The sequence below is a fragment of the Panthera tigris genome, chromosome A1, assembly GCF_018350195.1.
Source record: "Panthera tigris isolate Pti1 chromosome A1, P.tigris_Pti1_mat1.1, whole genome shotgun sequence".
Lineage (NCBI taxonomy): Eukaryota > Metazoa > Chordata > Mammalia > Carnivora > Felidae > Panthera > Panthera tigris.
In genome coordinates, this window is record NC_056660.1 from 50,909,157 (window position 1) to 50,931,126 (window position 21,970).

At 38.4% G+C, this 21,970-nt stretch overlaps 1 protein-coding gene across 12 annotated transcripts in view; it reads right to left on the reverse strand.

Moving 5' to 3' along the window:
- The window catches only part of MYCBP2 (MYC binding protein 2), a 283,680-nt gene extending 262,049 nt beyond the window's left edge, over positions 1–21,631 (reverse strand). For 11 of the 12 annotated variants that reach the window (XM_042978630.1, XM_042978658.1, XM_042978633.1 and 8 more), the window contains exon 1: positions 20,820–21,627. In XM_042978630.1, coding sequence (XP_042834564.1) covers positions 20,820–21,121 — 302 coding nt within the window. In that variant the 5' untranslated portion in view covers positions 21,122–21,627. Of the gene's footprint in view, positions 1–20,819 lie in introns of all 12 variants that reach the window. The other variant, XM_042978668.1, reaches the window with a different exon arrangement.
- Between the last annotated feature and the right edge of the window lie 339 nt (positions 21,632–21,970).

A 21,970-nucleotide genomic window follows, 5' to 3' on the forward strand; every position in this document is an offset into this window, starting at 1 on the left:
GGATGAACCTTGAAAACACTATGCTAAGTGAAAGAAACAAAGGCCACCAATGGTCACAAATTGTATGATTCTATTTATATGAAATATCCAGATTAGACAAATCCATAGAAACAGGAAACTGATTAGTGGTTACCGGGGGGGATGGAAAAGATAAGGGGAGTGACTATTAATGGGTATGGGATTTCTTTTTCGGGGTCAGGAAAACTGTTCTGGTTGTACAACTTTCTTAATATACTAAAACCACTGATTTGTATATTTTTACATGGTGTGTTTTATGATACACAAATTACATTTCAATTAAAAATGTGAGATAAAAGTCACTGATCTAAAAATAATTCTAATGTTTAGCAACATATAAAAAGGATAGATAAAATGTAAGATCTAATCAATGTAATTCAACGTAATAACAAAATAAGGAAAAAATATGACCATTTCAACAGAAACAGAAAAAGTATTTTATTGTTTTAATTTAAAAAAAAATTTTTTTTTAACGTTTATTTATTTTTGAGACAGAGAGAGACAAAGCATGAACGGGGGAGGGTCAGAGAGAGAGGGAGACACAGAATCTGAAACAGGCTCCAGGCTCTGAGCCATCAGCACAGAGCCCGATGCGGGGCTCGAACTCACAGACCACGAGATCATGACCTGGGCCGAAGTCGGCCGCTTAACCGACTGAGCCACCCAGGCGCCCCCAGAAAAAGTATTTTATAAAACTCAACTGTTTCTGATGAAATGCCTCCTCAGTAAGGAAGAAAAAAAAGTAATCTGTTAATTACTAAATCTGATAACTACTTCATCTGTAAGTCAGTCAAGGAAAAGAAATAAAAGTCATAATGGCTAAAAAGAAAACAGTTAAGCATTTTTACTTGTAGATAACCTAACTGTGTTTATAGAAAGTACAAAGTAATCTATAAATAATAAGTGAATTACCCAGGTCATTAGATACAACACTAATTTTTTAAAAATCAACTAATTTTAAAGCACTATATTATGTAAACTGAAGCTTTTCTATATAAGCCAGACTTATTTCTCCTGTGTAATTAATGTAATGATACTCTCATTATTGTGTTAAAGCATCACTAAATAAATTAGGGAGAACAGTAGTCTGATTACTAAGTAGAAAACTTTTATTTACTTAACCTAGGCTGATAATTAGTAATAAGAAAAGAGATTTTAGCAGTTCAAACTGATCTAGGGGAGAGATGCAAACAGATTTCCTATATATAGCTTCAGTCTCCTGATCTATTTACAAGTCTTCATATGGGGAGGGGTTGGGGGTGGGGGATAAAAACTATAAATAAAAGCACCTTGGCAGTAGGCAGAGGAATATAAGAAAAAGAGGGTGAGAGGAAAGAAGTCTCTGAAAAGTTAGGACTTTTAGACCATGCCTCATTCAGATTTACGCTGTAAGTACACACAGCCTAAGTGGGTGAGAAAAACTCAAGCCATGAAGCAACTGTAAAACTTTCTAAAGACAATCTATTCACCCCAGATCTCAGAGAGCTACCACAAGGGTAATGACAGCAGTCAAATAAGCAGGCCCACAAAGACACAAGGCATAATGAAAACTAGCAGAAATAGACAACAGAAAGACCCAGAACAGAGTGCAGGTGAAATTTTCAGATACAACTATGTTTACCAAACTCAAAGAAATAAAAGCCTAAAATATCTGCAGCGTATGGGGAATATAGCACATATAAAAGAGAATCTAATCAAACTTGTATGAAAATGAAAAATAACTGAAATTAAAGACTCACTAGGTAGGTTTGCAGCATATCAGACACAGGTGAATAAAGAATTTGAAGAGATTGGGAAAAAAGTATCTAGAATTCAGCACAGAAAGATAAAAAGGTTGAAAATGTGCCCTTCAGGCAACCTCCTCCTTCAACCCCCACCATCCCAAAAGAGAAAGCCCTTGTTCCATCCAAGTACACTTCTCATACACTGGGCTCCATCTCATTCACCATACTTGGAATTTCACTCAACTACTTACATCCATTCTTTGTTCACTCTTTAATCTCTTTTACCTATGACTTCTAACCCTAGAAGCCTCCTCCAAATGGAAAAAAATAATAATAATAAAAGTTATTTGATTCTCTATTTCTCTTCATCACTAAATTTCTTAGGAGAAAACTGTCGTGAATTTTTTCAATCCCTTACTTTCAAGCTCCTACAAGTATAGGAGATTTCCACAAACTTCCTTGTTGCCTACTGAACTCCCTAACTTCAGTCTTTATCCTTCACATTCTTCCATTTATGAGTATTGTCAAACAGTCTACTTTAAATACCTTCCTTCTACCCTTTGGTTTCAACCCCTATTTTAGGGCTCCTTCAACTTTTGATGATGATTCTCAATCTTCTTTATTAGCTCCTTTTCCTGTCCTTTAAATCTTTAGTACGTATAGTATCTTATGAGAGTTATTTGTTTATATTCTATATTTATTTCTATATTGGTATTTTACAAACCTTGTTTGCCATAATCCGTAACAACCCTAAACATAACTACTGATAGTTTCTGAAGATCATCAGAATGCTGGTCTAGAGCCAGTTATGTTCTCTCATAATGAAGGTAATCTACCATAAAAATTGACAACTTTACTTGCCACTTCAAAACTCCACTCCTTAACCATTTATTCAGATTAGATCATCTAACCCTCTTCTTTGCTTCTTAAATGGGGACATCTTTATGAAAGTATTCCTTTTACTTTCCTTTCACTCAGCAGGAAATGTTCTCTACAAGGCCCTTACTCCATAAATTATCCCCATTCTCTTTTTTGTTCATTATTCCTGCCCTTCTCCCTCAGTCTACCAGGTTAAGAGTACAGAATTTAGAGACAAATGGCCTCGGTTCATAAGCAGGCTGTGTCATTTATTAGCCGTGATCTTGGGAAAGTTACTTAACCTCTCTGCCTCAGTTGTCTGATCTGCAAAATAGGGTGAAAACAGTACCTCTCTCATTGGATTATAAAGCACTTAGAATTATGCCTGGTATTTAATAAGCACTAAACAGGGATGCCTGGGTGGCTCAGTTGGTTAAGCATAAGACTCCTGATTTTGGCTCAGGTCATGATCTCACGGTTCCTGAGATTGAGCTCCAAGTTGGGCTCTGCACTAAGCAGGAGCCTGCTTGGGATTCTCTCTATCCCTCTCTCTCTCTGCCCCTCCCCCGCATACTCTAGCACTTGTTCTCTCTCTCTCTCAAAATAAATGTTTAAAAAAATAAGTACTAAACAAATTTTATTTCTTATTATTACTGTGCTAAAGTGACTACGTTGGTTTGTGTTTCCCCAGAAGCAGACCTGATTCAAGGATTCATTTAAAAGTAATTGTTTTGAGGGGTGACCCAGGAAAACCACTGGTTGGGGGGGATCAGAAGTAAGATAAGGTAAAGAAGGCAGTAAGTAAAGAGTGCATTAGCCATTTACTCTGAAGGGCAAGTAGAGCATGATTCTCCTGGAGAACTCTGGTACATGGTGTTGAACATGGCCCAGTTACCCAAACTGAACAATGAGAAAAACAAGGTATTTTTCCACGAACTACTCATCCAATCACTGGTTTAACGCCTTTCTGAAGGCATTAACTCTGACATTTCTGGCTTGCCCTTCCCATAAGCCAAGAATGTCTCTATGGCCAGTATGAAAGCTCTCAGGCAGAAAGTCATACACATAAGTAGCATAGAGATGAGTGCCAAAGAGGTATGGCTTGGGCACTAATAACATCTACTACAGTGTCTCTTATCCAAAAGATAACTCTGGGGGCGCCTGGGTGGCTTGGTCAGTTAAGCGTCCGACTTCGGCTCAGGTCATGATCTCACGGTCCGTGAGTTCGAGCCCCGCGTCAGGCTTTGTGCTGACAGCTCAGAGCCAGGAGCCTGTTTCAGATTCTGTGTCTCCCTCTCTCTCTGCCCCTCCCCTGTTCATGCTGTCTCTCTCTGTCTCAAAAATAAACGTTAAAAAAAATTTTTCAAAAGATAACTGTGTTTCCTTCCTCAAGCTACCATCTTCCTTCCTTCCCTTTAAATACTGATTTCTAAATACTCCTTTCTCCACCTAACCTCAATTTACTTTCCCACTAAAATGTGACTTCTCCCTGCCTTCTGGGAAAAGGAGGTGGGGGTGAATGGGTGTTAGGTCATTATGATCTCTTAATGTGAACTTTAAGATGATGTCTCAGCCATCTATTTAGCTAAAATTTAGCTAATATACAGAAAAAGAGGCAGTTTATAAGTGATGGTATGTTCATGAGGAGCCTTAGAATATATTGAACATAATGTATGAGACAGGATTAAGAGACTCCCAGCAACAGACTTTTCAAAATATAGATCAAGGAAAAGCTTTTAGCTATAAATCACACACCAGGAAGTAAAAACAATTAGGCAAAAATTGAAATCACAGGACTGACTGAAATAATCAAGGAAGAAACTTAGAGAAAAGGGTACCAAGAATAGACTCTTGAGAAACTAGCTCTTCTCTCTTCTTATCTAGAGAAAAGGCATTGTTATTTCTATACCTGAAATCTAGTCACATGTTACACCTATCATCCTTTCTTCATCCTAACACCAAAACATTCTCAAATCCACCATTTCATCTATTCCCATTGCCTTTTCTCAAGATTCATTATCACTTGTCAGAACCACTACAAATGTTTCTTTAAAGCTAGTCCTGAGTTGGGGATCTGCACCTTTCATCCTCTATAATGCTACCACAGATATTTTTGCATTTTGAAAGTTTAACTCTATCACTACTGTTCTCAAATAAAGCAATATTTGGACATAATAATCTGGCCCCAACATGTTTCTAGTCTCTTCTATGCCCTTATTCTCATTCATACAGTTCCCTACACTTTAGTTCTTGCTAATATTTGTGTTTTGCACTTTTTGATTTTATCCCCGAATTCACAATATAGCTGCAGCAACTATTAACAGTCTATGTAGGAAATTACAGTCTATAATCCAAATCTAGTCTGTCACCTATTTTTGTAAATACAGTTAGACTGGTACACAGCCATGCTCATCTGTTTACATTATTTATGGAGCCTACGGCTGCTTTCAAACTGTAACAAGAGTTGAATAGTTACAACAGAGACAGTACTGCCCCAAAGCCAAAATACTTTGGGGTATCTGGCCCTTTACAGAATTAAGTTTGCTGATCCTTCACCTATGAGACAATATCAAACAGCCTCATATGTGAATAACTGGACTCCCAGAAGGAAATAAGATAGACTGAGTATGAAATAATATTTGAGGAAGCAAAGGCCAAAATGTGCCAAATTAAATAAAAATTATCACGCAGATCTCAGAAATTCAAATGAATACCAAGCACAAGTTAAACACACACACATAAAAACCTTATTTAGGCAAAGCATAGTCAGATTACTAAAAATCAAAGATACAGAGAAAAATCTTAAAAGCAGTCAGAGAAAGAATGCTGGTTCCAATATGGTGGCATAAACCCAAATACAGGCTATCATCTCACTGTTTACAACTAAAAACTGTGGACAAAATTCAAAAAGAAAAAAGAAAAGAAAGAAAAAAGAAAAAATTACTTGACAACTGTGAAAAGCAAACAAAAGCATATTATAGAGTGGAGTTAAACTTAGAAAAGCAACCCCCAGGAGAGTGAGCTTCCAGTTCAGTTCTTTTCTCCTCCTTTCTCTTTCCTCTTCCTTTTTCTCCTTTCCTCTTTTCTTTCTGGCCAGAGGAATTAAGGAAAGGAGCTCCTGAGTACTGGAGAATGGGGAGGAAATCCCAAAAAAGAGAAAAATGAAAGAAAGGAATCCTCTAATTCTATCTATAATACAAGTCTTGGGCTCACTCTGGAGCCATACAGGTACAGGTCAGCCTTCTATTATAGACTCAGAACTGAACTGAGATTTGAAGCACCACCCACAGAAGGCAAGACCAAATTTGCTGTCTGAACCTAAATGGGCTGACAGTCTGCTAAAAGAAACAACAAAAATGTAAGTTTTCCTAAATTATAAGAAGCCCCCAAGTTTATAAAACATAACATTCACAATGTCCAAGATATAATCCAAAATTCTCACAATGTAAAAAAGCAAGAAAAATGTGATTAATTTCAAGGTAAGAAACAATTAACAGGTGCCAACCCTGAGGTGATCCAGATGTTCTAATTATCCAACGATACTTTTAAGCAACTACTGTAAATAAGCTCCATCAAGTAAAGGCACACACACTTGAACAAAAAATCCCTCAGAAGACAAAGAGAAGCTATTTTAAAAATTAACCAAATGTCAAATTTTAAACTGGAAAATACAATGCATAAAATAAAAAAAAAATTAACAGGCTGGGCTCACTAAGGGAATGGAGATTACAGAGGAGAGTCTGTGAACTTGAAGTTGGATCATTAAAAATGATGAAATCTGAAGAACAAAGAGAAAAAAACATTGACAAAAGGAAAAATGAACACACTTGTAGGACAATCTCAAATGTTACTGCTGATTGTCATCGGAATCTTGGAAGACATTCGGGCAGAATATTTTAAGAAACAATGGCATCCCAAATTTGGTGAAAGACAAATTTACAGATTCAAGAAGCTGAGTGTTCTTCAAAGAGGCTAAACTCAAAGAAAATAATGACTAGACACATCCAATCAATCTGCTGAAAATCAAAACCAAAACCCAAAAAAATTCCTGAAAGCAGAGAAACATGACATACTACACAGAAGGGAATAAGATTCAAATTACCAAAAGTTTCCCATCAGAAATCATAATGGCAAAAAGACAGTGGAACAACATCATTAAAATATTGAAAGAAAACAAGAGTGTACGCAGAATCCTACATCCACCTAAAATATCCTTTAGGAATGAAAGCAAAATAAAGACATTCTCAGATGAAGAAAAACAAAGACAAGTTTATCCCCAGCAGACTGCTGTACAAGAAATGCTAAAGTACTTCAGGCTGGAAGGAAATGTGGCACCTTCAGGAAAGAAGGAAGAACAGGATTAGTAAATATACAGCTAAACACAAAATACTACTTTTTCCCTTTAAGTTCTTTAAAATATTATGCCGATTGTCAGCAAAAAATAGTATACTGTATGGTGAGTGGTGAGTTTTTCAAAGCATGCAGCCATAAACATATATGGCAAGTATAACATAAAAGGGGGGGGGTAACGAAGTAGGGGGGAAAATGATCTGTATGGCTGCAAGGTTTCTCTATTTTAAGTGAAGCAGTACAACAGTAGCTCTAAGTAGGCTGTGAAAGGTTAGGTATATATAATGTAATTAAAATACAAAAAGATAAACTCAAAAAGGCCAATAGATATATTAAAATTGATACCAAAGAATAATCCAAAAGAAAGTAGAAAAAAGAGGAATGAAAAACAAAGAAGAAAACATAAGACAATATAATGATAGCCAACCATATCAATAATTATGTTAAATATTAATGATCTAAACTCTCCAAATAACAGCCAAAGATTGACAGAGCAAGTTGAAAAAGAAAAAAAAAAAAAAAAGCAAAACCCAGCATATGCTGCCTAAAGGAGAGAAATTTTAAATATAAAAATACAGATAATTCAAAAGTCAATACATGGGAAAAAACTTACCATCCAAACAGTAAGCATAAAAAGGCTGGAGAGACTATTTTAATATCATATTAAATAAGTTCAAGACAAAGAGTATTACTAAGGATAAAGAAAGATGTATCATAATGAAATAAAATAATAATTATCAAGAAGTGGGTTTTTTTTATGTTTTTAATTTATTTTTGAGAGAGCACAAGCTGGAGAAGGGCAGAGAGAGAGGGAAAGAGGATCTGAAGCAGGCTCTGGGCTGACAGCAGCTAGCCAAACGTGGAGCTTGAACTCACAAACCTGAAGATCATGACCTGAGCCAAAATCAGACGCTTAAGCCAACTGAGCCACCCAAGTGCCTCTATCAAGAAATTTTAATAATTATACACATAAATGTACCTAAAGCAGAGCCCCAAAGTACATGAAGCAAAAGCTGAGAAAATTAAAAGGACAAATACAAATCTACCATTAGAGTAGATATTTTCAATACCTGCCACTCAGAAACTGCTAGAACTAGACAAAACTGAGTATAGACATAAAAGATCCAAATAACACCACCAACCAACTTGAACTAATTAATACAGAACTCTATGTGCAAAAATGGCAGAACATACATTCTTTTCAAGTATACATGGTATAATCACCATGGTAGATCATATCCTAGGAGATAAGGCTTATCTCAATAAATTTTAAAAGATCGAAATCATACAAAATATGCAGAATGCAATTAACAATAATATATATAAGAAAACACAAAATATCTTAAGATTAAATAAAACAATTCTAAATAATGTATGGATCAAAGATAAAATTCAAAAAAATTAGAAAATATTTTAAACTAAATGACAAAGAATATTCAGAATATCAAAACTGTGGGATTCAACTAAAGCAGTACTTAGATGAAAATTCATAGTTTTAAATGCTTATGTTAGAAGTCTAAAATCAATGACCTAAGATTCCACCTTAAAAAACTAGAAAAAAAGAGTAAAGTAAACTCAAAGTAGAAGTTATACTGAAACAGAAAAGTCAATAAAGTAGAAAGTAAATCAATAATAGAGAAAATTAATAAAGCCAAAAGTTGTTTCTTTGAACTTATAAACAAAATTGAGAAACTTCTGGCTAATCTGATCAAACAAAAAAGAAAACTCAAACATGAAGAATGAAAAAGGGATTATCACCACAAATGTCACATAGAAAATACTAGAACAATGTTATGAGTAACTTTCTGCCAAAATGTTCAACAATTTAGATGAAATGGACAAATTTTTCTAAAACCACAAGTTACCAAAATTGACATAAGAAATAAAAAATTTGAATATCCCTATATCTATTAAAGAAAGAAACTAAATTTGTTAAAAGCATCCCCAAAAGATAATTCAGATGGTATCCCTGATGAATTCTATCATATATTCAAAAAGAAATGAGACCAATTTCATGGAAACTTTAAAAATACTCCTTTAAAAATACAGATTACTGCCCAAATCATTTTATGAGACAAGAATACCTATAATACTAAAACCTGACAAAGACATTAACAGAACAATACCCTTCATAAATCTAAACCCAAAAATTCTTAACAAAATATTACCAAATTCAACAATACATCACATTGGGAGAAAGTTTTATACCAAGAATGTCAGGTTGACTTAACATTCAAAAATTAATTTAATTTTTCCCTTCTTTCTCTTAACATATAATAATTTCAACAAATGCAGAACAGGTATTTGCCAAAATTCAAAACACATTTATGATAAAAACTATCAGCAAAGTAGGAATATTAAAGAACTTCCTCAAATTGGAAAGACCATCAAAACACCCACAGTTTACATCGTAATACTGAAAGACTGAAAGACTAATTTGTAATTATTTCCTCTTCAGATTAAGGAACAAGGAAAGATGGAACTTTCACCACTTCTATTCAGCATTGTTATGGAGATTCTTGTCACTGGAATAAAAGTTGGAGGAACATTTCTGATTTCCGGAAATCAGAAAGAATGATGATTGATTTTAGAACATTCCAGAGAATCTACAAAACAACCATTAAAATTAATTCACAGCATTCACTACAGTCCATCTATTACACTACAAAGATTCACTTGCTTCATACAAATTCTGGGAAAAGCTCCTCCAGAATTCTGGTTGGTTCTTATTTCCTGGAGAAACTTTTCAGAGGAAGTAAAGTAGGACAAACTAAAGACCCCACCACTGTGTTTCAGATGGTTTCAAGGCCAAAACATAGTTATAACCTGTTTTCTGCTAGTAATTTCAGATTCCCTTCATCTTTGGCTAGCATTTCTGCTGGTCCAGGTGGCTGATCTTGTGAGGCAGTCACCAGGCCTTGCTCATGTCCATTTACCATTATAACTGGACCAGAAAGTACCAAGAGACACCCAGCAGATCACCTGTGTGCCAAACCCCCAAGCTCCCTCATGTAACAGCAGCTCTACCTTCTCCCAATGATCTGATACATTAGCCCTGGGCAACTCCTTTCCCTAGAAATGGAGTGTCAAGCCCCAGAGGTAGCCATGCCTAAAAGTGAAACAGGACTCTGTAGTTTCTTCTGTTGGAAATGTTTCTCTTCTGAAAGCCAGGACCTTTTAAACCCCTACTGCTCAGCTACAGAGAGGAAGCATAAATTCCCCAGTGGATCACTAGAGAGTGATGCTAAGTGGAGTCACTCCTATTGCCATGTGTAATGGTTCCAGCTAGGAACCTTGCAGGGTATAATGTTAAATTGTAGGGTATCATCATCAGTTGTACCATCAAAAGATGTTTTGCTGCTCTATCTGGTCAGAAACTTCTTGATGTGGTGCATGATGGAACAGATGGATCCCCTGATTGCTAAAAAAGTGGGTTGTTTACTCTGAAATGTTATGTGGGATCTTATGCTGATGGATCAAACACTCTGTAAGCCCTCAAACAGTAGCCAATGGTTGAGCCCCTGCAAGCTGTAAAGGCAAACTCATACTTAAAACAAGTGTCAAGTCCAGTCAAAATGAATCATGGTCTCTGTGGAGGATGGTTAGATTCCACTACTCAGGCAGGACATTCAGCAACTCAGTTGCTGAAGGAGTATTGATAAGTAGAAGTCTGTTATTGGGTCTTTGCATAGCCATCATCAGTAATTTTTCCACAACACTTATAGGCCGAAAGAAACACCTAACAGTAGTGTTTATTAACTAGTTAGATCTAAATAAGTAATAAGAATTTATGTCCTATAAACTTAACCATTTGGAAAAAAACACATAAATTGAAAGAAAAATATTTTTATTTTGTTCTTGAATAGCCATAATTGCTTAAGAATAGGACATGTACGGGGTGCCTGGGTGGCTCAGTAGGTTAAGCCTCCTACTCTGGCTCAGGTCATGATCTCACAGCTCATGAGTTCGAGCCCCACGTCGGGCTCTGTGCCGACAGCTCAGAGCCTGGAGCCTGCTTCAGATTCTATGTCTCCTTCTCTCTCTCCACCCCCCCCCCCACTAGCACTCTGTCTCTCCCCCGCCCCCCTCTCTCTCAAAAATAAACATTAGGAAAAAATTAAAAAAAAAAGAACAGGACATATACAATGCTAAACACTGCACAACTTCTCAAACTTGGAATCAGATTGAACACGTCACCCTCCTTTTCTGTTTCACACTAATTTGTGTGCAGTGGTTGATTTGTATCACAGCAACTACCAAAAATGCAACCTCAAAAAGATATGGCATCACCAAAAAGAATGTAGCATGACCTAATGTCAAAACTGCGAACAACTTTGGGGTGCCTGGCTGGCTCAGTGAGTTGATCATCTGAGTCTTAATCTCAGCTCAGGTCATGATCTCACAGTTCATGAGTTCGAGCCCCGAACACTGAGCTGATAGTGTGGAGTCTCCTTGGGATTCTGCCTCTCCCTCTCTCTGTCTTTCCCCATCTCTCTCAACATAGATAAACTTAAAAAAAAAAAAAAAAGAACAAAAACTGTGAACAACCTCAAGCTAGTTATTTGTGACAGATGCTAACATGTTTCCTTTGAAATTCTGAAATATCCCATGGTATTCCTATGTGTCTGCTGTGGTGTTTCAGGGTGCCTCAGTGCAGTTTGGGAATCACTTAGCACACACATGTGTATACCCATGCATGTGCACTTCCTTTCTTACCTTAGTGGGCCCAGCACCTCCCACTAGGCTCTCCTATGACCTAACTCTAGTTATTGATTTGGTGATAGCCAGTAGAGGAGAGAAAAGATGAGGACAGTAAGGGCAGCATAGTCCAGGAAACTACCCTCTAGGCTAGAAGAAGCCCACTTTTGCAGGCCCAAAGAGCTTGACAGAATTTGGGGTTTCAAGGCTTTCAAGTGTATCAACTCAGATGTCCCATCTGAAGAGTTAGGGTCCTATTCATTTCCAACTAAAGCAGACACTGGCATAGAAGACTTGTTGAGAATTCAACCCACCCTGGAGTTCTGCTACCCTTGAATTAAGTCTTGGGCCTGATCTTTAGCTTTTTTTTTCTTTCTGTTGTATAAGATGAGATTCTTTACATGATGCTAAAGAAATAACTTAACTTTCTCATTTTGCCCCCAATTACCTTCTGCCTTTGCTTTTCTCCAATCTATCAACATCAAATCATCAACAACCATCTGATTATACTGTCCTAAGTAATAACTTCCCTGAACTTCTAAAAAGCTTAAAATATTTGTACCCACCAGTGCATTCCTTCTACAGGAATTCCATTCCAATTCACCACTACTGAAAGTTTAACAATTGCACAGCCACACTGTATGCCAACGGTTATTAGTATTGGCACTCCATCTACAACCCACAGTGGGTCTAGCTCTAAAACCACATTTTAAAGTCTACTTCCTCAGATCACTCCTGGCACCACAACTGTCTTAGTTAAGGCTCCCCCAGGAAACAGACTCTGAAATCGAGATGTGCACACCAGGAGTTTACTGGGGAATATCCTCTGAACCAACAACTGTAGGAGAGTGAAGGAAGTAAGATGGAACAGAGGAATGAGCTGAATTGTAATGCAGTCACAGGAAGACCTCAGCCAATCCCATGTGGACCTCTGGTGTTGGGATAGATCTTCAAGGTTGTTCTGCCTTAGGGTAAGAGGGCCAGAGATTTATATCCCTAAAGAGTACATGTACTGGGTAGAGGCTGACCCTGCAGAAGAGGCATGACTTTGAGGGAAGCAGTTCTCTTGGCTCAGGGAAAGCTTGGAAAAGGACTTAGCCGGCAGTTTTAGCTGCCAGTATTCCCAACAGCTAGGAGCACTTGTACATGAACAAAGGGATCTGGGTGGTGAACCAAGCACCCACCACACCACTACTGGACTATTACACTATTTTAGCTAATGAGAGGAGAGAATTAGCATTTACCCTGCCTTCTCAGGAGGAACCACAGTTCATCATCAGTTGATGAGAGAAACTCTTTTTCGCAGAAGAGCACCAGCTCAAAAATACAGAAAGAATTAACAGAAGTATAAAAATCATCATTTTGAAACCCCTAATGAGATAATTGACTCAGAGAAGGATTATCAAAGAATGCTAAAACCATTAGTGAAAGATATTCACAGTGAGTGTACCGAAGTTATGACCTATGATTACCTGCTTATTGCACATGAAAAAAGGATACATTTACAGAGGAGAGATCTACTGGGTACCATCTTGCCAAAGTAATTAGACTGAGCATTATTAAACAGTGAAACAACCTGAAAACATCTGGATAGGATGCAATATGTAATACTCAGTCCTATAAGCCAAATATTCTTGCTAAAAAATGTGTAACCAAAACTTAATGAAGCTTAAATCCTAACTGCCATTTATAGGAAATACAGGGATAGAAGACATGGAGACTAACAGTATCTGAGGTCCTGCCCTTAAGGAGCTAGATTTATAAGACATTCTAGAAAAGATAAAATATTAGTGACACAAAACTGATCCATGGTAGCCAGGGGCTAGTGGTAGGAGGGAATTTCCTGAAGAAACTTTTTAGAATGATGGAAATGTTCTGTACTTGACTGTGGTGATGGTCCTAAGACTCTTCAAATAAACACTTTATTTTTTTTTTTTTATGTTTTTTTTTGAGAGACAGAGAGACAGAACACAAGCAAGGGAGGGGCAGAGAGAGAGGGAGACCTAGAATCCGAAACAGGCTCCAGGCTCTGAGCTATCAGCACACAGCCCAAAGCAGGGCTTGAACTCACAAACCGTGAGACCATGACCTGAGCCAAAGTCAGAGGCTTAACCGAATGAGCTACCGAGGGACCCCCTCAAATGAACACTTGAAAAGGGTAAAATTTATTATACACAAATTAAACCCTGATTAACCTGACTCCTCTCCAAAAAGCTGAATATTTAATGTTTTTTAATTAAAAAGAGTATTTTGACTACTCTTGATTTTTTTAAACAAGTATCTCAAAATGCAAAAGTATTTTTAAGTTAACATTTTCATTTTATTTTTAAGCCTAAACACAAGATTTTCTCTTATCTTAAGTTAGGGCTAATTTATTTCATATTTCATATTTCTACCTACCAATATGCCAACAGAGCAGTTTTTGCCTTAAAAACAGGATTCCAGAGATGTAAGAGCTATATGAAACAAATTATTACCTAATCATAAATACAGATATACAAACTCTAATCCAATCCCACATCACTAAAATACTCCTACAATAACATCTCTTTATCGTTCAAAACCATCAGTGTCTACTGAATAAAATGTAATTTGTACCTTGCTGTTCAAGCTGTCTCACCCTCTAACCACAGTCTCCATTTCCAAAATGAATTCCCACGGCTCTCCCTCATGAACACCTACATGATAGCTCTAACAGAACTCTTAATATTACCTGCACATAAACTGTACTTTCTCACCTTTTGCTCATGCTTTCACGCCAGCCCAGAATGCCATTTTCTTTAACACTTTTGTAAGTACCTGTCTTTGTATTTTTCACCATTACCCAGATAATAAACTCAAGTGTAGAAACTATGTCTTATACAGCTTTATTGGGCCAATGGTTAGCACCAAGTAGTAATCCCTCAACTTTGTTGGACTGACTACTTAACCTCTTAAAACCAAAATCCCATGCATCTGATATAAAAAGGCTAAAGGAACTAAGTGGGTTTAGCTTAAAGAAAAGCAATTCCCCATTTTAACCATAATCTCTATTGTTTCTACTTTGTTATTCTACCACTTCAACCGACATATCCTGACTCTTCTGTATCTCCTGGTCTATCACTCCCCTCCTTGACATCACTTTCATTTTTACCGAAGGATCAATCAATGTCACCAAACTTTCGCTTTCTTTTTTTTTTGACCTCCAGTCACACTTTAACCTTGAACCAATTCAACCAACAGCTTTCCCATTTCTTTGTTGAGTGGAAAAACTTACAATATCATGCTGATTAGAGTTTTAAATATATAATTTTAATAGTAACAATAGCGGCAGCTGCTGACATTTAATGAACATTACCCTGTACTAACACAATGTGCTTTTAATAGTCCTATAAGGTTACAGCTAAAGAAACAGACAAAGAAATGCAATTAACTTGCCCAACTTAGAAAAAGGTAGAACTGGGATTTGAACCAAGGCAGTCTGCCTCTAAGGTAAATTTAGCCACAGAGCTATAGTTCTTCCCAAATGCAATGCTATACTGCCATTCACATACAGAAACGATCAAATATTCCTTTACTCATTTCCAGTCCAACCTTTTCCTCAAGCCAATGTTCCAATTTTGATTCATTCATTTGTATAAAAAATATATTTATTGAGTCAATGAATAAATGAAATCATTATTCTCACATTCATCACAGTCACTGAGACCAAAAATTAGAATAAAACCTGATTTTTGCCCCATCTTTAAGTCCTCAAATGCCATATGTCCCCTCACTCTCAGCAGAAATCAACAATATTTAACAGCACTTAATGTGTCAAGCACTTTACATATATGGATTGGTTTAATCTACAAAACAATCCTCATTATTATTATCCCCATTCTACATACAAGAAAAGTAAGGCATAAACAAAGACAAAAGTAAACAAGCGGGACTATATCAAAATAAAAAGTTTCTGCACAGCAAAGGAAACTATCAATAAAATGAAAAGCCAAACTACAAAATTTGAGAAAATATATGCAAACCATATACCTGATAAGAGGCTAATATCTAAAATATATAAGGAACTCATATATTCCAACAGGAAAAACAAATAGCAATGATAAACCAATTAAAAATGGACAGAGGATCTGAAAAGATATTTTTCCAAAGAAGACATACAGTTGGCCAACAGGCACATGAAAATATGCTCAGTATCACTAGTCATTAGGGAAATGCAAATCAAAACCACGATGAGATTATTACCTCACACATAGAATGGCTATGATCAAAAACAAGAAATAACAAGTGTTGGCAAAAATGTAGAGAAAAGAAAAACCCATGCACTATTCATGGAAATGTAAACTGGGCAGCCACTGCGGAAAACAATATGGAGGTTCCTTGGGCACCTGGGTGGCTCAGTAGCTTAAGCATTTGACTCTTGATTTCGGGTCAGGTCATGATCTCACATTAGTGAGATCAAGACCCACTTTAGGCTCCACACTGAGCGCAGAGCCTGCTTAGGATTCTTTCACTCCCTCTTAAATAAAATTAAATAATTAATTAATTTTAAAAAAAGGAAGAAAAAACAGTATGGAGGTTCCTCAAAAATTAGAAAACAGGGTAGCCTGGGTGGCTCAATCAGTTGAGCACCTGACTTTGGTTCAGGTCATGATTTCATGGTTCGTGGGTTCAAGCCCCACATTGGGCTCTGTTGCTGACAGTTTGGAGCCTGCTTTCGATTCTGTGTCTCCCTCTCTGTCCCTGCCCTGCTCATGCTCTGTCTGTCTCTGGGTCTCAAAAATAAACATTAAAAAAAATGTTTTTTTTTTTAATTAGAAAATAGAACTACCATATGATCTAGCAATTCCTCATTAGAGTATTTTTCCAAAGTAAATGAAAACACTAACTCAAAAGATATCTGCACCCCATGTTCACTGCAGCATTACTTACAATAGCCAAGACATGGAAGCAAACTAAGTATCTATCAATGGATGAACAGATTAAGAAAATGTGGTATATAAGGGTGCCTGAGTGGTTCAGTCTGTTAAGCTTCCAACTTCAGCTCAGGTCATGATCTCACCGTTTGTGAGTTCGAGCCCCACATGGGGGTCTGTGCTGACAGCTCAGAACCTGGAGCCTGCTTTGGATTCTCTGTCTTCCTTTCTCTCTCTCTGCCCCTCCCCCGTGTGTGTGTCTCTCTCTCTCAAAAATAAACATTGAAAAAAAAGAAAATGTGGTATATATACACGACTGAACATTATTCAGCCATAAAAAAAGAAATCTTGCCATTTACAACAGCATGGATAAATCTTGAGGGCATTGTGCTAGATGAAATAAGTCAGGAAAGACAAATACCATAAGATCTTATCTATACGTGAAATGTAAAACCAAACAAAAAACCTAAACTCATAAATTAACAGAGAACAACCTGGTAGCTGGGACGGAGATGTGTGGTGGGTAAAAACAGGTATAGGTGTTCACAAGGTAAGGTTATAAAATAAGTAAGTCATGACGATGCAATGTACAGTGTGGTGACTATCGTTAATAATACTGTATTGTATACTTGAAAGTTGCTAGGAGAGGAAATCTTAAGAGTTCTCATCACAAGAAAAAAAAAGTTTTAAGTATGTGGTGATAGATGTTTATGCCTGTTGTGGTGATCATTTTACAATATATACAAAAATGGAATTATTATGTGGTACACCTGAAACTAACATGTTACATGCCAATTATTTCACAATAAAATTTTTCTTAAAAAAATATGAAGCATATAAGTTATATAATGTACCTAAGGTCACACAGCTAAAAAGTGGTAGAGCCAGGTTTTAAAACCAGTCTAGCTTCTGGGGTGCCTGGGTGGCTCAGAGGGTTAAACAACCACCTCTTGATTTCGGCTCAGGTAATGATCTCACAGTTCATGAGATAGAGCCCCCTGTCAGGCTCTGCATAGATAGTGAGGTACCTCTCTTCCTCTCTCTCTGCCCCTCCCTCCCTCCCAAAATAAATAAACATTAAAAAAATAATAATAAACTCGTAAAACTAAACTAGCTTCAGAGTCCAAGCTCTTAACAACTTCACTAGAATGCCATCAAAGTCACTGACTCCATTAGGCTTGGATCCCTCAACTACTCTACAGGACATCTAAAACATAATTCACAGTAATTCATTCAACAATGACTGTTATCTCGTTTGCCTTGTTTTTTCCTTGAACACAAGCTTCTTTCCACCTCAGAGCCTTTATAATTTCCTAAAACACTCTTACTCTAGATCTGACTTCCCATTATTATGATTCAACTTAAAGGTCTACTGCCAAAGAAACCTACCCTGACCACCCTACCTAAAATAGCTCCCCCACTATAAATCATCTATCAAATGAAATCAGTTTTCTTTCTTTCATAGTTACGTATCACTACCTGAAACTATCAGTTGTTTATTTCTCCCCTCTAGTGTGGAAGTTCTAAGAGAGTAGAGACCTTTTCTGTTTTGCTCACTGCTACGTCTTCAGCACATAAAACAGAGCCTGGCACACAGAAGACATTTGGTATTTACAGAATGGATGCCAAAAATTGTGCTATACATTGGGATTACTAAGATGAATATGATGTAAGTCTTACGCTCAATCAACTCTAGTCTTTATTCAATGGCTAACCTCTTTACCTGACATCTTAAACTTGTCCCTGAGATCTCTCTGACTTCTCTTACATCAATTATCTCCTCTCTCACTTCTTTAATTTCTCTTTCTCCACATACTGAACATTTCCCAGCCACTCTTCCATATTTGAATATCCTTCCCTCAACCCTGCAACTCCATTACCCCAACATCTCCTAAAGACTCCTCACCACATCTATGACCACTTCCTCAACAGTCATCAGTGACCTGGAAAGTGTTCTCACTTTTTTAAGGAGTTAACACTTAGCTAAGGACTTTCAATCCACTTTCTTAGGACCAGAGCTGCCACTGTCTCACAGCTGTCTTACTTTTTATTATCTTTTTTTTTTCAACTTCCTTTACTGTCTCCTTTTTCTCACACCTTTAAATTTGAAGCTCACTAGAGCTTCATCCTCTATTCTTGCTCCCTTCTCTGTCTGCTAGATCTCTTCTTCTACTCGAACTCAACTAGTACCCCTATTCAAATAATTATCCTATTCATTCACAGCCTAAATCCTAGCTCCACTAGCCCCATCATATTTAATAAGAAATGTGATTGAATTCTTAAGCAAATATTCAATAAAGGATAGTTGCAGGCTGACTTAGATAAAATAATGTGAACTAAAATAAGCAATAATGTTCTAAACAAGCACTAGAAGGCAATATTACACAACTTAAGGCTGGTTTCCATGACTACTTCTCGAAATACTTGAATTTTTCATAAATTGTAATTGGCCGCTTGTACAAAAATGGATCAAAGACTAAAAATCACTCATAAATTTTATATGTGTGATTAAAATACATTAATTTTGTCTAAAACTGTTAATCTAGTTCCAGATGCACAAAACTGTATTGTTACATGAGTATATTAGGAGAAAGTTAAAATAGGAATATATCAGTAGTAAATCCTAAGACTGGAAGAACATACAAAATAAATTTAAATTCTTTGAGAGGGATCTGTAAAGATGTACCACAATTCAGAGACTCACAGCTCAAAATTATACCCACCACAGAAAACTGTCTAGTGAGGTTCTGTGCTATTTTCAAAAACATGAGCAAGAAGTAGACTTGTGCCACCGTGGCCTTCAGTTTGGATAGCAGAAGGTAGTTACATATATTTACATCCATCTAATAAAACTGCCCAATCCTGTCAACAATTATAGACATGAGAAGACTGGTTTACCCAGAAGTGTGAACAAAGCTCCATCTTTACAACTCTGCAAAGGATAAGAACCCCAGTACACTAAGGTAAATTACAAACACCTGACTTACAGCCTAGGCCCTTTCATAATGAAAGAAAAGGGCATCTTCTTATTGTCTAACACACTGAACGTTCAATAAATACCATAAACTCTCTGTAACTCATTTGACAAAATACTACTATGCTTTCCCCATGTGTTGCAAGAAGCTGTGAGGAAAAAAAAATGATGAAGCCAACTCCCAATTACCACTGTCAAAGCCAAGCTGGTGAAACAAGTCAGTCATCATCCTTCGGGGTATGTGGCATGTAAGGACAAGGAAAAGAAAACAATAGGAAAGCCCTCAGCAAACACACACACACACACACACACACACACACACACACATCTTAAGAAAAGGAAAATGAAAGTGATTTAATATCTTCTACATGGAGGAAGCTGAAGATGCAGCGAGCCTAGGATGAGATGTATAGTAGCTACTCAAATTTTTTAGTTGGTGGGAGGTAAATATTGTATAACCAGTCATATTTTGAAGTTCTACAGCTTTCCCCTTTCCCCACAAAACCCCCTAACCCACTCTACTCTAAAGCCTATAAGTGACAGAGGAAATAGAACATAAGATGAAGGGAAATGGCCGATGGGACATCAGAACACAAGTGCAGCTGCAATCACATCTCTAGAATACCAAAAGGTCCAGTTACCAAAGTACAGCTCTAAAAATCTGTATCAGACACCTTTCACATCCACATAAATCTCCCATCTGCATCCCTTTTGCATAAATCTTTTAAATTTAAACTCCATGCCTTATCCTAAAGCATGATTATCTAAAACTCATCCTATATATATGACACTATCCTTAACCTACACCACTGCTCCCGTCAGTGAAAGGCAGATTTTTTATGGGAGGTGGAAAGTGGAGGATGGAATACCATTGGGGGGTTGGGGTAAGAATACGTGCAAATACCATTGCGGCAGAGATACTGGAAACGCCACTTCCCTCACCACTTTTGCAAATTCTCTCCGTGCACTGCCCTCTTCCCCTCAACCAATCTCTCCTCCTTCCTCAACAATACACACACACGTGTCATAACCGACTGGTACCATCACCTTTTCTAGCATCCCATGCTACCTCCCATTCTCACTAACCCCCCACAAAGACAGTCACACATACACACAGAGCAGAAACTGTTGCCACCGCACCCTCCTATCTCAGTTAGTGCTTCTACCACCCAGCATCTAGCGCTTGTAGAAAGCTTAGTAACCAGGTACGTAGACACACTTACATACATGCACGCGCGCGCGCACACACACACACACACACACACGCGCGCGGTATGTGCCGCAAGGACACTGAAGACGCACCTGGAGGCTGGGTGTCCAGCGCTGCTGCCCCCTTGGTCCCTGTCACTGAGCGCAGCTGTGTAAATCCTCCGGTAGCGGTCGGCCAGGGCCCGGCCTGACAGCAGCAGCTGGTAGTGACCCCGGGAGTCCGCGGCCGGCAGCCCCAGCCCCAGCCCAGCGGCAGCCAAGGAGCCCTCAGGAACCGGCATGAACAGCGCCCCCGGCGCCGGGGAGGAAGAGATGGTGGCGGCTGGGAAGAATCCGTCCCCGCCGGGCCCCGAGGAGGCGGCGGCGGGGGAGGCAGTCGCTGAGCACATCATCATCCTCGCAGCCGCCGCCGCCGCCTCGTCCCCGCGGGCCGGGCAAGCAGACACGCGCGCGCACACACAGCCCTTTTCCAACGACGACGGCTCCGGAGGCGGCCTCTGGCTCCCGCAGCACGAGACTACAAAGACAGCGTCCTCCTTCTCCTCCTCCGTCTCCTCCTCCTCCCCCCTGCGCCGCCCTCGCCGCTACTGGGACCGCTCATCTAACCCCGCCACCTCGGGAGTGTGAGGAGGAGGCGGTGCCGCCGCTGCCGCCGCCGCCACCGCTGCCACCGCCGGGGCTACCCGCAATGGGAAGCTGCCGGCCGCACTGGGCATGCGCCACTCCTCGCACATGCTCAGTAACCCCAGGCCCTTTCCCTCCCCACCCCCCCTCTCGCCACCACTCCCTCCGCCTCAGGGCTTTGGGTGTGGGGAGGTTGAGTGGTGAGGAATCTGAAAGAAAGCCACTTCTCCGGGTTTTACTAGCAGCTTGAGGAAGAGTAAGGAAAGCGCTGGGAAGGCTGTCAGCTACATGCTATTGGCATCAGGTAAAGGGGTTCCCTCCAGGTGGGAGAACTTGGACCAGAAAGAGGAAATGTCCCACCACCAGGGAATGAGTGTCACGCACTCCTGCTACTTTTTTCTCAAAGGTTGTGCTGCCAACATGAAGATTTACTGGGAACAGTGCTGGGTAATTCAGAATCCAAGGCAAAGGAGGCCAGCTAAATTAGAAGTATCTCTGGCGATTTTCGTTTGTAGTTTTTATTATTAGGATTAAAATAGCTTTTACTTAAAAAAAAAAAAACAACAGGTAGTAAGCTAGTGCATTCTTTCTTTCTATGAAAGTAGAATTGACAGATATGT